This window comes from Marasmius oreades, chromosome 6, assembly GCF_018924745.1.
Source record: "Marasmius oreades isolate 03SP1 chromosome 6, whole genome shotgun sequence".
Lineage (NCBI taxonomy): Eukaryota > Fungi > Basidiomycota > Agaricomycetes > Agaricales > Marasmiaceae > Marasmius > Marasmius oreades.
Genome location: NC_057328.1, coordinates 787,874 through 802,369, shown reverse-complemented (window position 1 = coordinate 802,369; position 14,496 = coordinate 787,874). Strand labels below are relative to the sequence as shown.

The 14,496-nt window shown below is 47.7% G+C and overlaps 8 protein-coding genes across 8 annotated transcripts; 3 read left to right on the top strand and 5 right to left on the bottom strand.

Moving 5' to 3' along the window:
• Nucleotides 1-18: 18 nt before the first annotated feature.
• E1B28_009671 (uncharacterized protein) lies at nucleotides 19-683 on the bottom strand (the record flags this gene model as incomplete). Its single annotated transcript, XM_043154578.1, has 2 exons — nucleotides 19-180; nucleotides 237-683. 2 exons carry the CDS (start codon nucleotides 681-683, stop codon nucleotides 19-21), a joined length of 609 nt encoding a protein of 202 aa, XP_043007033.1.
• Nucleotides 684-1,702: 1,019 nt separating this feature from the next.
• Nucleotides 1,703-2,381, bottom strand: E1B28_009670 (uncharacterized protein). Its single transcript, XM_043154577.1, has one exon. It carries the CDS (start codon nucleotides 2,346-2,348, stop codon nucleotides 1,992-1,994), a length of 357 nt encoding a protein of 118 aa, XP_043007032.1. The 5' UTR covers nucleotides 2,349-2,381; the 3' UTR covers nucleotides 1,703-1,991.
• A 95-nt stretch (nucleotides 2,382-2,476) lies between these two features.
• On the top strand, nucleotides 2,477-4,477 carry E1B28_009669 (uncharacterized protein). Its single transcript, XM_043154576.1, has 3 exons — nucleotides 2,477-2,761; nucleotides 2,823-2,923; nucleotides 2,979-4,477. Coding segments are annotated over exons 2-3 (1,383 nt in total). The 5' UTR covers nucleotides 2,477-2,761; nucleotides 2,823-2,921; the 3' UTR covers nucleotides 4,360-4,477.
• On the bottom strand, nucleotides 4,446-7,180 carry E1B28_009668 (uncharacterized protein). The gene is made up of 11 exons (XM_043154575.1): nucleotides 6,775-7,180; nucleotides 6,398-6,728; nucleotides 6,260-6,337; nucleotides 5,971-6,205; nucleotides 5,890-5,913; nucleotides 5,749-5,823; nucleotides 5,519-5,684; nucleotides 5,408-5,462; nucleotides 5,175-5,352; nucleotides 5,016-5,105; nucleotides 4,446-4,942 (listed from the first exon to the last, which is right to left on the bottom strand). The coding sequence occupies exons 1-11, from the start codon at nucleotides 6,808-6,810 to the stop codon at nucleotides 4,555-4,557; spliced, it is 1,656 nt and encodes a 551-aa protein (XP_043007030.1). The 5' UTR covers nucleotides 6,811-7,180; the 3' UTR covers nucleotides 4,446-4,554.
• An 83-nt stretch (nucleotides 7,181-7,263) lies between these two features.
• Nucleotides 7,264-8,353, top strand: E1B28_009667 (uncharacterized protein; the record flags this gene model as incomplete). The annotated part of the gene is made up of 4 exons (XM_043154574.1): nucleotides 7,264-7,647; nucleotides 7,695-7,770; nucleotides 7,833-8,080; nucleotides 8,141-8,353. The coding sequence occupies 4 exons, from the start codon at nucleotides 7,264-7,266 to the stop codon at nucleotides 8,351-8,353; spliced, it is 921 nt and encodes a 306-aa protein (XP_043007029.1).
• Nucleotides 8,354-8,744: 391 nt separating this feature from the next.
• Nucleotides 8,745-10,412, top strand: E1B28_009666 (uncharacterized protein; the record flags this gene model as incomplete). Its single annotated transcript, XM_043154573.1, has 3 exons — nucleotides 8,745-9,292; nucleotides 9,348-10,007; nucleotides 10,091-10,412. The coding sequence occupies 3 exons, from the start codon at nucleotides 8,745-8,747 to the stop codon at nucleotides 10,410-10,412; spliced, it is 1,530 nt and encodes a 509-aa protein (XP_043007028.1).
• Nucleotides 10,413-10,532: 120 nt separating this feature from the next.
• Nucleotides 10,533-12,844, bottom strand: E1B28_009665 (uncharacterized protein; the record flags this gene model as incomplete). The annotated part of the gene is made up of 8 exons (XM_043154572.1): nucleotides 10,533-10,676; nucleotides 10,736-10,920; nucleotides 11,003-11,169; nucleotides 11,224-11,334; nucleotides 11,414-11,474; nucleotides 11,537-12,078; nucleotides 12,144-12,439; nucleotides 12,494-12,844. The coding sequence occupies 8 exons, from the start codon at nucleotides 12,842-12,844 to the stop codon at nucleotides 10,533-10,535; spliced, it is 1,857 nt and encodes a 618-aa protein (XP_043007027.1).
• A 95-nt stretch (nucleotides 12,845-12,939) lies between these two features.
• Nucleotides 12,940-14,207, bottom strand: E1B28_009664 (uncharacterized protein; the record flags this gene model as incomplete). Its single annotated transcript, XM_043154571.1, has 2 exons — nucleotides 12,940-13,740; nucleotides 13,791-14,207. 2 exons carry the CDS (start codon nucleotides 14,205-14,207, stop codon nucleotides 12,940-12,942), a joined length of 1,218 nt encoding a protein of 405 aa, XP_043007026.1.
• Nucleotides 14,208-14,496: the final 289 nt, after the last annotated feature.

The window sequence follows — 14,496 nt, the reverse complement described above, 5'->3', positions numbered from 1 at the left end:
GAGGTTTCGCCCAGCATACTAAGTGACCAAGAGATGTCGACCTTGTAGCTTCTTTTCTGCAATAATCCTGGCTACGCCGCTGTACATCTGCAGTTCTCTCAAGATTCTGACCTCCCGTGTGTTCGTCAGCTTAGCCACTGCGAGGACTTCATCACAATCTCTGACAAGCACTACCTGTCCCTATCAAGGCCCACAGTCAAAAATAAAGCCCGCCTAATAGAAGAATGAATACACACTGGCTTCACTTTGATATCATTCAAGGCTTCTGCGATTGGTCGTAGTAGTTGGATGGTGGTACCGACACACAACATCTCAAGGGAGGAGCTGGACTCATTTTCCCATCCAAACGTGAGGTCCTCCTCGCCATCCGAGTATCCTCCAGACCTCGAGCGATATTCTCTGCACGCGACATCGGTTTTGTGATCCTGTTCGCCATTGTCAAATGCTGCACCACCACCATCTCTGTGGGGGCATTTGTCTTCTTCCTGGGGACGGCCAGTTCCTGAGCCTCGACGTTTCTTCTTTCCAGTTTTTGTTGGCAGGTTCTTCAACACTGCATTCATCTGTTTGAATGCCTTGATGGCGCGGGTAATTTCTGTCGGCTCTAGTGGTAGCTCAAGCCTCGCTGTAAAAAGCCCAACACATGCTTTTACAAAGTCTACTGCTCCATTGATCCCCAACATTTTCACTGATCACGAATAACGTTTCAGCTCTAACTTTGATTCCTGCATCTGGATGACTAATTAGCAGAGCGAAAGTATTAAGATAGACCCAGATACCTGTCCTTGCCACACCACGTCGAAGATGATGAACTTTGATATGAAGCCATCCCACAAAGTGTTGTACGACACGCAGAGAACGAAGAAATGAGTAGGCATTTCCAGGATCTCTTGCTGGATCAAGAATCACACATATGTGTATACAGAGACGACACCCTTCGTGTAATCTCTTCCTCGGCAGCTTGAATCAGTCTCCCCCCACAACACCAGCGGGTGTACACCCATCCCCGCTTCTGTCACATGAAGGTCGCTGATAGGACCATAAGCAAGATGCACGGTATCATCTGGCCTCTCTTTGTTGATCATTTCCAAAATTATCTTAAAGGCAGATGTGGTTTGTCTGTTCGACCAAAACTGGTGAGAAAATGCTGAAGGATAAGAACAAACATTTACCTAGGACACAGCTGGAAGCCCAATGAGCCGGATATCATGTCCACAAATTCCCAACAGAGATCCTGAGATGGCCACTTCTCATACCGCAGCGATATAGCTATTGTCACCAGGAGATGCAGTATTCACTGGTAGTGATGTGCAGGCTCAGGCTTGGCCTGAAGCCTGGGCTTGGGCTCGGCTTGAGAGGGCTTGGGCCTGTAGATTCTCAAGCCCGAGCCCTGAGCCCAAGCTCCGGGCACTAAGCCCACAGCTTGGGCCTGGGCCCAGGCTTACTGTACAAAATCTCAAAAGAAGTATGGCTGTAAAAATATCAAATTTTTAGTACATTCTATGAACCCAGAGCCACCTTCCTTTGTGTCTGTTGAACTTAGTGCCAGAATTTGGCAAAGAAAGCCGTTTGGAAGTAATCGGCAACAGTGGGGGCCAGCAGCCGGCATATATTTACAGCAAATTTATGGTCATGTGAATTATTTATATTAAATTCAGAGCTGGCCATTAATACTTCGGTGTAATGGACCATTTTGGTAACCTGCCAGTCCCGAAAAAGATGTACATTGATTACATATTAGAAGCCTGGGCTCAGGCCCAAGGCTTGGGCTTTCCAAACTGCAAGCCCGAGCCTTGAGCCCTTCAAAGCCTTATCCCGGGCTCGGCTCGGGCCGGCCTAGGGCCTGAGCCCGAGCCCGCACAACACTAGTATTTGGGGTGCAACCAAGTCTTTGACAACCTCGATGACATCTTCTGTGCAGGCCACGAACTCTATGTGATGATTATAGGCCCATCGGGACTCGGGTCCAAAGCTTCCTGACTGAGCCTTCTTCAAAATCTCAATTTCCACCAATGCAAGTGTGAGGGCCACAGGTCGGTCCAAACCTTCCTGAACGAACCGCTTGTCGCCTTCATTTTCTCCAGCAGCTGTGTATCGTTATCAGTATGCTGTATCTTCCATATTAAGGAAGTACTCGCCTCAGAACTTGGGACTCGCATTTTGCGAACTCCCATCTTCGCCTCTTCATCACTGCCAGGTTTCTCCTCTTCGCGGGGTAAGTCATTAAGTATTTCCGCCGAGTTCGGCAATCCACGTCCTTCCGCAGGCGAGTTTCCAAGCTTGATAATCAACGGTGCCAGGGTTTCCGGTTCAACGCCCTCCACTTGCACTCGCTGTAACGGCTCCATGCTCGAAGGAAGGAAAAGGGCTCGATAAGCACATTGAACGCTCGGACAAAACAAGGGAAAAATATTAGATAAGATAAGATACAATAGATTTTACGTGGGAACGTTCTTTATAAACTATAGTCCTTTGTTTTGGTTTGACCACCACTGCAAGTATTCTTCACTTGCCATCCCTTTACTTGTGGAGTAGTCTGAATCTCCCTCTTTCTCCGTCTGTTTCATAATCCTCGGATCCACAGCTTGTTCCAGCTAGTTACCAAATGTCTGCAACTCGACGTAGCTGACATGTTCCGCCTTGAATGGCCTGTGCACGAACCTTCGTATCAATCACAACTTAGATGCTTGGGCTTTGCGCGTTGACCATGGGATGTGGCTGCTAGACAAATATTGTTGAGTGGCATGATTGCGAGACCACTGTGCGTATAAGCCCTCTCGCATTGTTCTCGTCCTTTTCAACTAATTCCTCTATCTTCTCAGCATCAAAACGCCACCTGTACACACCTCTCAGAGCACAAATAGTCCAGCATAGAAGATTTCTGTACACGAGGGCTGTGCGACACGCCTTGAAATCCCCGCATGTACGCGTTAATCATACTGGAAACACGGCCTTCACTTACCATGATTCGATTCTAGGCCGATCGCCTCTTCTAATCCCAGAACACGATATTCGCCTTATCCTGCTGAATACGAGTCAACAGTTGAAAATGATGTAGGGAATGAAACCATCACAGCTCATAGGTCTGAAAGTCGTGACAGAGAAGGCGAAAACGAAGCACGATTCGCGTCACAGGTTTTCCTCTATGTCTGTGCAAACTCGAGCCTGCCCTCGTTTTTCGGCTCCTTCTCAAATCCTTCGAGTGCCCATAGAGGCGATGAGATACCCCAGTTCCCACCATCTCTATCTCGGAGCTCTAGAAGCAGATTCAATCCTGGTCTTAACTTCCCGTTTTCCCTAGACCGTCTCCCTCCTCCCCACACTCCGTCTCGACAGCCCCAACGTTTTTGGACTAACGATGCTCATTTTGCACCTTCAACTTCCTTCCGTTTTCCCTCTTCAACCATCGATTTGCCCCCGGAACTCAACTCCACCGGTTTCCCTCAAAGACGCCTATTAGATTTTGATGGGCAAACACACAGAACTCATTCGTACTTCTATGCCTATTCACCAACAGAGGTCACAGCGGATCGGTGTAGCAAGATTCGCGAAATCACTAGCCCATCAAAAGTTGAAGTCCCTGGAGAACGGTACGGACCATCGATATGCGTATGTGGTCGTGGCCATAGCCAGGAAAATATAGAGGACTATGACTTGGAAAGGATCTTACGCACTTACGACGATGAAGAGATAGATGTGAACTTGGAAGTGTTTGAAGATGAGCCTGTCGTGTTGACGCCTGCTGGCGAGGTCTATTACCACAAATACGAGTTGTCGGATGACAATACTTCCCTCCTCGACGCATCAGGAGATCCCGATGAGAGGGATTCTGGCGCCTTGGACTTGGACCTAGGCCCGGACAACGAGGTTTCCACTTCACCTCTATCGCTGACCGTGACACCGTTAAGACACCTCTTTCCGCTTGGATTAGTGGATAAGTCAGAGTCACGGATGTTGTGGAATAGGGAAACCTCCGACCAAGAAGCGGCTTTTCAGGGATTGGAAGCGATTTCCACTTCAACTCCATCGCTGACCGCCGTTACTCCCTCAGGACATCTCTTTCCACTTGAATTAGTGGATGGGTCAGAGTCAGGGAGGTTGAGTGGGGGAAACTCCGATCAAGGAGCTCGAGCTCTTCAGGGATTGAAACGCAGAAACAGTACTGTAGTGGCAGAAAGAGCGGTTAAACGAGCTCGGCGCGGTCGAGCGAAAGCTGTGGGTAGAACAGAGCGTGGGACACAAGGCGGTAGTTCCATTGTCAGCGGTGAATCTCAGAGTCAACCTCAAAGTGTTCGCTGTGGTCAGAAAAGGCGGATTGCACCAAAAGGAGCCCGTGATGCACGCGTACCAGTCGCATGACCAAAGAATTCAGATGTAGTGGCGGGTATTGTTTGAAGAGAAGAAGTAGAATTTAAGACCGATTTTAATATCGCGATGTATTATCAGTTGCATGGAAAGAATAGTGTATCATTGCCGAAACTCCAGGTTTGGTTCCTTTCAGGAATCTGCACAGTGCGGTGTCTTTATTACATTGACTGCAGAGGATACAGAAAGTCACACAGATTTCTCCTTCAATCGCACCCACAACTTCCCAACCTGCATCGTATAATAATCCAATACCGTATCCTCAAACCTTCCCTGCATCATTCCCTTGGCAAACTCGACCTCAAATTTCTTCATCAACATGCACACGACTATCCGCATCTCCATCATCGCCAACTTCCTACCGACACAGTTCGCAGGTCCAGCAGAGAAGGCAAGGAAAGCCTGAGTGTCGTGGTTGTATTCCGCGTTTTTAAAGATACTAGGCTCGAGTTTTAGCCTTTCACCTTCGTCGAGCCATCGTTCCGGAATGAACTCTTCGGGAAAAGGAGAAAAGTTTCGGGAATCGCGGTGGACGGAGTAGAAAGGGATGTTCACGTTCGTGCCGGAGGGGACGTAGCTAAAATCAAAGGGGGGTTTGGTCAATGAGAAGGTTTAGACCCGGAATGGGATTTATTTATATATATACTTACCCTCCCAAGATCATTTTCCCAGAAGCATCAGCCCGAATTCCTCTTTGACTGCCGTTCAGTGCTGGAGGCCAAAGTCGAAGTGTTTCGTTTCTGAAAAATTATTATGAATTTTTTGAATAGAGTTCTGCTTGAAAAAAAAAAAAAAAAAAAACGACATACATGACACCATTCAGATATGCCATCTTGGCCTGGGAGGTTGAATCATCCCAATGGTCGCCTGTAGCGTCTATCTCCTGCTTCAACCTTTGATAGACGTTTGGACGGGAGATGAGGTAATATAAAATCATCGTCAAGGTCATTGAGGTGGTGTCGGAACCGCCTATTACTGCAACAGTAGCTGACAGAAAAGGCTTCAGTGCTGGATGATAAGGTTTCAACGCCGACTGCCTCACCGTCAGCAATGGCTTGAGGCCCATTGGGTTTCGCGTCGGGATTTCCTTCATCCAGCTATCGGAAGAAGCGATTAAGAAACCTCACCTAACACCTAATAGGCGACCTCTCACCAGATAATAATACAAATCCCTCCTTTTCGATCCTTCTGCTGTGCGCTTCATGGCTCTTTGAAAGCTATTGTTCCTAAACGCAACAAGCCCACTATTAAAGAATCGAGTAGGTAACTTGTAGGAAATTCGTCCGAGCCATGGTACATGAGAGCCAATCATCGCTCCACTGTCAAGGGAAGAATGAGTATCTCACGAACCGCAGAAAATGGTTTGTAAAAAAAAAAACGTACACAAAACCACTTCGGATCGCTTCCCATAGACCTTCCGGATCCCCTTGCTGAAGCATGTTCGAACCGCCAGAAAATCTAGAAAGGACAAATCAATAAGTAAGGCTCGAAATACAGAACGTACTAACGAGAAGGATGTCTCACACGAAATCAGTCATTAAATCGTATCTGATTGAGGAGTCCCTAGTTAGAGACGACGTAATAGATTGTGTGCTGCAGACATACGTGTAATATCGGAACCACTCCCCGATGTCCAAGTCACTCCTTCCATCTTTCCCAACAAGGGAGAGCCGTTCAGCGAACAAATCGGTCTTGGCTCTGACAAGAACCTCGTATTCCTTAAGAGCATTGGTTGTAAAAGCCTTGCTCCAAGGAACCCGACGATGTTTATGCTCGTCCAAGTCGCGAAGAGCGAGTAAGGAATGAATTTTTTGCGTTTCGGGGATTCTACCATCCCAAACTAAAGAAATTGAAGTTGTCAACATTCGTTTGAGATTGCTCTGGATTAACTCACAGGGGCCCTTGGGAATGCCATTCTTACCCAAGATGGGATCGATGGCTTCAACAGGAAGAAAGGATAACTCGTTTGGACCTGGGTAAGTAGGTACGATTTGGCAAATTATAATAAAGTACCTGAAACGAAGAAACTTACCGATTCGTACGACATCTCCATATTGGCTATGCAAACTCTGATAATAAAGATGCTGCTTCCCGCTCCTCCCGACAGCTGCTCCTTTCAGTTTCGTGATCTTGCAGACCAGGGGCCCTGGGTACGCTGCGAGAGGATGCCATGGTGAGAGACGATAGAGGAGTGTACAACCGATGATGGTTATGTAATATCCAAGCACAGAGAGGACTCCCTGGATGAAACTAGTGTCCGTAGGCTGCACAAATGCGAGTAGTAGTCCTGGAACGACAAGGAGCAAGATAAAGAGATTCTTCAACGCTATGGTCTCTGTCCTTTTGAAGATGAAGTAAGATGTCTAACAGCGGGTCAGTACTTGAAGAAAGATAAAGTAGGTTGCTTACCACTCCAGCGATTCCGATTGTAAGAGTAGGGTCCATGCTATCTAACAGAGAACCTTCCTGCACCCGGACTTATGGAGGGAAAAGGTGAGGTAGACATGGTATTAATATGCAAGTCAATCCCGGGGAATCCAGGATAACCGAGTAGCAGTCCGATCCTTCGAGTTTCAAGCCTCATCCCCATTGACTACGACACGCTGAACCCCGCGTTTTGGGTAGATGATGAGATGCGTGCGCACGATGGACGAGAGGAAAAGCGGGAAGAGATGAAAGGGAGTGAGGCTACCCAACACACCGTGAATGGTGAATCCAGACCAGACCTGAACGCCAAAGAATCGGTAGATAAACTCGTAGGGTCAAACTTTAGCGTTGTAGTAGGGAAAACGAACTGAGTAGTTTGTCAACGAGCGTGTCATCTCTCTCGCGGGCTCGATCTTATCTCCGAGTGTCGTATTACCCTGCTCCGGGTCTCCCTTTCAGTTTTCACCGCCCATGTCATCAATAGGTCCTCAGCTTCCACCTCATCTACAGCTCGTCAACTCCTCAGAGCAAGAAAATACCGTCGCTGGTCCTCATATTCCCTCACAACTGTTGACAACCGCTCCTGACGAGGAAGGCGAAGATGAGGATGATTACACACCAGCTCTACCACCAGATTTAGCTTCAACTTCAAAACCCAGTCCTGACCCTGCAAGATCTTCGACTACCAAAAAGATATTAGGACCAGCACTTCCACAACACGGTTCACATTCCGACGACGACTCGGACGACGATGTTGGTCCCATGCCTCTTCCTGCCGGATACGAAAATCCAGCGGATGTAGACGGGGTGAAGCAGTTCCTCGAACAGGAAGAAAAGCGACGCAAAAATATCGAGGTACGCCATCCTTTCCCTTCAAGTTCCTACCTCATTCTCTCCCCCAGGAAGCAGCCAAACCAAAAGCCCTAAAACGAGACGAATGGATGCTCAAACCACCCTCCTCTTCCGAACTACTAAGCAGTCAGTTCTATATCCTTTTATCAAGGCCGTCACTACCATTACTAATGTTAACCTTTAACTAGCACTCGATCCAAGTAAACTAACCAAAGGTCGTCAATTCTCCCGTTCTACAGCACCAGCCAAGACCACGGACAACTCTCTATGGACTGAAACACCTGCAGAGCGGCAACACCGGTTAGCTGACGAGGTGTCTGGGAAAAAACGGAAAGCTGCTAATTCAGTGGACCAACTTTCGCCGGAGGAGGTTATGGAAATTAGTAAACGTCGTCGGAGGGATGAGGAAATTAGGCAGAGTGTTTTGGATCATACGGTGCGTTCTCTACACCCGTCTATTTTGCACCAACACATTAGAATGCTCTGTTCTGTTCAGAATAAAGTACGTGGAGGGGCACTCGTTAATACCCATGTAAAGTCCATCAAGGACGATCAAGAGGACGATAAGGATAAAGCAATATGGGATCATAGTAGAGATATGGCTCTCGGTGGACGTCTCATGGACGATAACTCGAGAGACAAAATGATTCGCGACGCGAGAGGGCTAGGGGATCGGTTTTCGACGGGCAAGAGGGGAGGCTTTCTTTGAGGTAGGCGGTGGGCTCTCATCGGGCTCGCTTCGCGCTGATTTTTGCCATCATTAAGTGGGCTTCAACAGTGACTGTTTAGTTCGCCTAGAGCCAGCACTTCGCTGTCGGGCCCTTTGCACGGCATTTAATTACGGTCATCTTGGGTAGCCCCCCTTTTTAGGTTAGAAAACAACTCAATTGCACAAAGTCAAAATCGCGGTATTTTTTTCTGATTGCTCGCCCTTCAAACCCGGGAAGCAAAGACAAAAACTTGCAATTTGAAATATCAGTGGCTCCAGGTACCCGTTACGCCAGGAATTTATTTTCAACTCCGCTGACTCAGGAGTAAAATGAAATGGCGGATGAAACCCATATAATACTCTCCATGGCTTTAACTATCAGAAGGTTACCATGTCCATCCACCAAGATTCCAATCCCACTATACTCCTCTTCACAAATGCAGAATACGGCCAAGCCAACGTCTTCTTCAGTGTCGCCTACGAACTCGGGACAACAAGCCAATCTAAAATCCACGTTGCGTCCTTCCGTCCCTTCCACAAACGCATAGAGGGACTACAGGTACACATCGCTCGAGAAGGAGCGATGACGTTCCATACTGTAGCGGGATTATCGTATGAAGAGGCGTTGGCGAAAAGGGGAAAGGGGGCTCAGGAGTTGGTGCATCCTGGTAGGTGGAGAGGTGCTATTGAGTGTTTGGGTCATTTCGGGTATGGGTTGGTACCGTGGTCGGTGGAGGAGTATTATGAGCAGCTTGTTTCGATCCAGAGTATCATCGAGAAAGTCAATCCAGGGCTCGTAGTCATCGATTCATTGTTTTTTGGTGCTCAAGATGTGTGTCGGGGGATGAAAAAGAAAGTCGCCATCCTTACGCCTAATTCTATCAAGGATATCATTGGGCTCCGACAACCTTGGTTGAAAGGATTTTGGAAGTATCCTTGGTATGTCGCGTTTCTATTTCTAGATTCTTTTCTCATTCTTCATTCGTTTACCCAGTGTATCAACAGGTTACCCCTTTCCTATCCCACTACACCTGATTCCGGCGAACTTGTATGTTACGTTCCGGATGATATACACCATAGCCACCCAACCCCATCTCAAAGCCATTAATCACCTCCGAAAAGAACTATACGGACTCTCCAACCCCATAACCCACGAATTCACCCTCGACACGCCCTACATCCTCCCTTCGACGCCCGAAACCGATTTTCCCGGTCTACTCCCCACCCCCAACCTCACGTGTTGCGGACCCATTGTCGTTCCATCGTTTAAATCCATCGACGAAGACGACGAGTTGAAAACGTGGTTGGAAGAATCGGGGAGACAGCGCACGGTGTTGATCAACCTTGGCTCTCATGCTGTTTCTGGCGTTGAAGCCGTAAGACAGATCGCAGGCGGTATTCGCATTTTGTTGGCAGACCGGTCTCTCAGTGATAGTGAAGAGGGCGGGAACACTCAGGTTCAGTTTCTATGGAAGCTACTCCCGGACGAGGCGATCCGTACGGCGTTGAGGGAGGTTATAAAAGAAGAGATGAAAGAAGGTGTGGTAAGAGTTGTGGATTGGTTGGAGGTTGAACCTAGAGTCATTTTGGAACATCCGAATGTGGTGTGTAGTGTCCATCATGGGGGGGCGAATTCGTTTTTTGAAACTATTGAGTGAGTTTTTTTGGGGGGTTTTCCCCTTCCTTTCCGTGAGGGGGTTTGTTCCTTACCGAGTTTGTTTTTTCTTTGCCCCCTAGTGCCGGAGTCCCGCATATTGTTCTCCCCGTATGGCATGACACGTATGATTATGCCTCTCGTGTGGAGACTCTTGGAATTGGTGTATGGGGAAGCCAACGATCAGCCCCTTTTGCTAATGATGAAGAATTCGGGAACGCGCTGAAAAGAGTACTGAACATTGGTAGTAGAGAAGCTGAGCTTTTTCAGAGTAACGCGGTCGCGTTGAAGGCGAAAGTAAACCGATACGGAGGTGGGAGAAAGGTCGCTGCTGAGAGGATTCTGGAACTTTCTGGGGTCGGTGAGGCTACTTCATGTCGAAAAAAGAGGGTTTCTGGTTTTTAGCGCAGACTATTAAGTTTTGGGACCCATAGGGACATATAGCAGGTTTCTTTACATTCAACGAATTATAGACGTACGTTTAACAACGTTTATATCAGTTCGTGAACAGACGAAAAGAGCCCTTCAAAACGTCCAAAGGCTGCCGACAAGGTCTCTACCCTCCCCATCATTGCCAAACAACCCTGCACGAATCCGCTCCTCCACGTCCTGTTCCATAGCCAACGCAGGCTCCTTTTTGATCTTTCTATTCACTTCCGTTTCGAACAGCTAAAAGAAACAACCAATTTCTGTCAGCTTCATCCGTGTAAGAAGAACCGGCCACAAACCGTAGAATATGTATGATCCAAAAAATCCTCCATCCCATACTTTTGTTTCGTAAATGCCTCTGAAAATATCTTGACAAGTGTGGATACCGAAGGATGATAATGCGATGCATGGGTTTGAATCTCCCATAGGGAGCTTTCGATGGCCTTTGTTATGAATGGGTTCTTTTCTGATGCGTTGAACGGGTCTGATAGGGAGAGAAGAAATAGATGGGATGGGAGTATATGTTAACGTTGGACAGCAATGTCAAATATGGGTTGGTAGCTTACCGTTCCCTGGCTCTCCATCCCGATGAATGAGAGGCATCAATGCAGGATGCCTTTTGAGCATGTTATATGTGAACGGTATAATCATTACTATCGCTGCCGGTGGTGCGCTGAGGGACAGCCGCGCAAGGCGTTTTACGAAGGATGCGACTAAAGTGGCTGGTAGATGCCTGGACGAAAAAAAAATTAGAGGATTTAGATGGAGGGAGGGATACAAGACGCACGTCGAGCTAAGGAACAGTTCGATCATTCGGAAAAACCGTGCGCGGTGTTTGAGGTGAAGAACGTCGCGGTCGAGGAACGCGTATAAACGTGTGTAGAAAGAGGGATAGTCTCTGAAAATGATGGATGGAAGAAAAGAAAGAAACGTCATCAGCGATTATTCAGCCGAAGAGAAACAAAGGGTACGCATACAAATTATACTCCTTCATCAGCGCGTACAGCCCATTCAAAGCCAGGAGCCCTGCTACTCCCCCTGTGAAACATGAAAGATATCAGTAATAAGAAGAAAAAGATACAAGCTTAAATACAACCCACCATAATCAACACACACCCCAATCCAATCCATTACCAACACCGGTCTCGTCAAATGTGGAAGTACACCTCTATGCATCACATTAAGCGCACGTAGAACTAAACATTTCGTCCCTTCCGGATCACCCGGTATGGACAACTTGGGGAGTAACGCCAGCCATGCACGCGTGAATACCGCTCGATGGGATGGTAGGGAATGAAGGGATTGGTGGATATTCAGCGTATGAACTCTTCCCTCAGATTTCGTTTTCAATTTGGCTTTAGAGTCCTTATCCTTGCCTTTGTCCGGCTCATCAAAGAACTTCCTCCAATCATCTTCGTCGTTCTCGTCATTCTCGGCAAGGGGTTCATCCTCTTCTTCATCTGATTCATCACCTGCCTTCTTCTGCCGTTTCGTCTTTGCAGGCGCCTTCCCCATCTCTTCCACCCACCACGCGTTCAGCTCGCTCGAGTCGGTAGGGAACGTCGTGAGTTTCTCCAGGAAGGATAACAGGTTCTGAGACGCGTATGGGTGTTCTTTGACAGAGACTTTTGATATAATTGAACTTTCGACCCCCAGCCCGAATGAGATCAAAACTAGAGAAGGAGCAATGAAAAATCACGAACTCACCCGGCTTCTCGCAGAAAGAACCACCTGATATCGTCGTGAACGCTGAGCCATGTATCGTGAAACGCGTCCAAAACGTCCAGATCGACCAGTCCTTCTTCCCTTTCTGACAAACCTGCGCCTCGCGATCGGTAGGACGGAGGGCAAACGATGAGTGCATTTACGATTTTGCGGAAATGTGATGCGTGGAATTGCGGTTGCGGTGAAGTTGAAGAGGAGGACGATGATGACGGAGAGTGTTCGGAGAAAGAGGTAGAAAGGTATTTTTGTAACGACATAAGAATTTGTAGGGAAGATACCTGGAATTTTCCATTTGGTAAATCGAAAAATCCAGCACAGAGAAAGAGACTGACCCTCAACCCTTTCTCTTCATCCTTCAATAATCCAGTCAAGACGTCCACATATCCATTCATCTGCTCCCATAACCACGTCTTTACAATTTTCTCATTCTCTTCATTCGCTACGACAAACTTTCCCTTGCGGATAATCATGACAAATGACCTGTAGAGCGCGTACACCGATTTCGAGCATTCTTCTGCGGTGAACGTTGTTGTAGTGAGGTCAAGAAGGTCAACGAGCGGGTTGAGGGAGCTGTTGTTGTTGATGGCATCGGTAATTTGCTGTTCAAGTTTTTGGATAGATTGGGAGTTTTGAGAGTTGGTTGTTTTGCGTTTTTTCGCGGGAGAGGGGAGAGAACTGGGCATGGTTCTTCGAGAACGAATTTGAGGACAGAAATTTTACAGGCGTTTTATTACATAAGTAAAGTTACAAATCGAGAGTATAGAGTAGTATAGAGTTGCTACCTCATTGGATTCCAGGACCGCAGAGCCTCATCAACCTCGTTCAGTAACTCTTTCACAATCGGATGATATGCCATTTCTCCTTCTGTATCCGTTCGTGTCCTGCTTGTCACCAAAGCCAACGGCACTACAGTCAACGGGGAAAGCTTGATAGAATTACGGTATGCACGAACGATCGATTCAAATCCATCGGTATTACTGACTCCCGGAGTCAACGCAGAAGGAGCAGAAGGAGGAGAATAGATAGCGCGTCTTTTATTGGGCTGTTCGGTGGTGGTCGTGATCACATCGAGTGAACAAGCCGTAGCGTGTCTGTTTCGACGTTTTGTGCTAGCGAGATCTGCTACTTCCCTAGGCCAAAAAGAGCGACGATGGAATATACCACCGAGACTTGAAGATTTGTGGTGAGGAGGAACACGAGTAGAGACAGGGATAGGAGGTGCCACCGTGTGTGTGGTAGCAATAGAAGTAAAACCTTTGGGTAGACCATGAGCAGTAGACGAAGGCGTAGTCGTGGGGGATCTAGTGTGTTCCTTGAGTTTTGGAGAGATATTGCCAGCGTCTATAGGAGGGGTTTGAGGGAGATTTTTATCTCGTTCGGAGAGAACCCTCGTCTTTGAAGAGGATGCGTGGTACGTGGATACTTCCGATGAAAAGCCAGGTTGAAGTGAGGTTATTGTTGACCTTGAACCAGGCCACTTAGCGATCTTCAAAGGTTTGACGTCAAGTGGAGCAAAAGAGCCAGGAAGCGTCAGATTTTGACTTATGGTAGATGTTGCGGGTACCGGAAGCTCTCGAGTCTACGGTGTGTGAGTACATCAGGATTAGGAGCAGAAGCGAGCTGTGTGACCTTGGTGCCCTTTTCGCCTTTAACGCCATCCCCCTTCTTCAGTTTATCCCCAATCACATTCTCCTTCGAGGCTTCGGCTTGAAAACGATGAGGCTTCTTCTCCCTATCCACAACACGCGACTTGAATGAGGAGTTCAAGGGCTGTTCAGGTACTTTCAGGAAATCACCAACACCAGGAGTTCGCTTCGAAAGAGCCTTTTGTGTTTGTGTTTGAGGTATGCTAGAGGGCACTCGCTGGGTCTCCGATCCACGCTTGGCGAGTTTGGGTATCAAAGCCGAAGATTCTGTACTCGAGACCCTCCCTGAACCTGTAAGTGTGTTGCCAGGCGGACCAGTTTTGGTCCTCGTCCTAGTCCTTCGCGCAATTCCGGATGCAGGAGATGTAAATTGTTCCACGAGATAGTTGGATGTAATCATCGGCGTTTGGCAGTATGCGGAAAAACAAATGAACGGCCGGAGGAAAGGAGAGAAAGGTTGAGCTGGTGCGTGCGGATGGCGGTAGGAAACAAGAACGGTCGTGACCCGCAATCACCTGAGAGTATCTCGACTGTCGACACAAGCCTGCAGGGAATTAGAGCCCTTTCCTAATTTCCCTTTTCCCATTACGGTCGGAAATATGGCAGATAATCGAATCAAGTGCAGGCAATTAAGAAGCGGGCCTCGTAAAAATGTTTTCAATATCGTCTAGTTGACGTTTCAACTTATT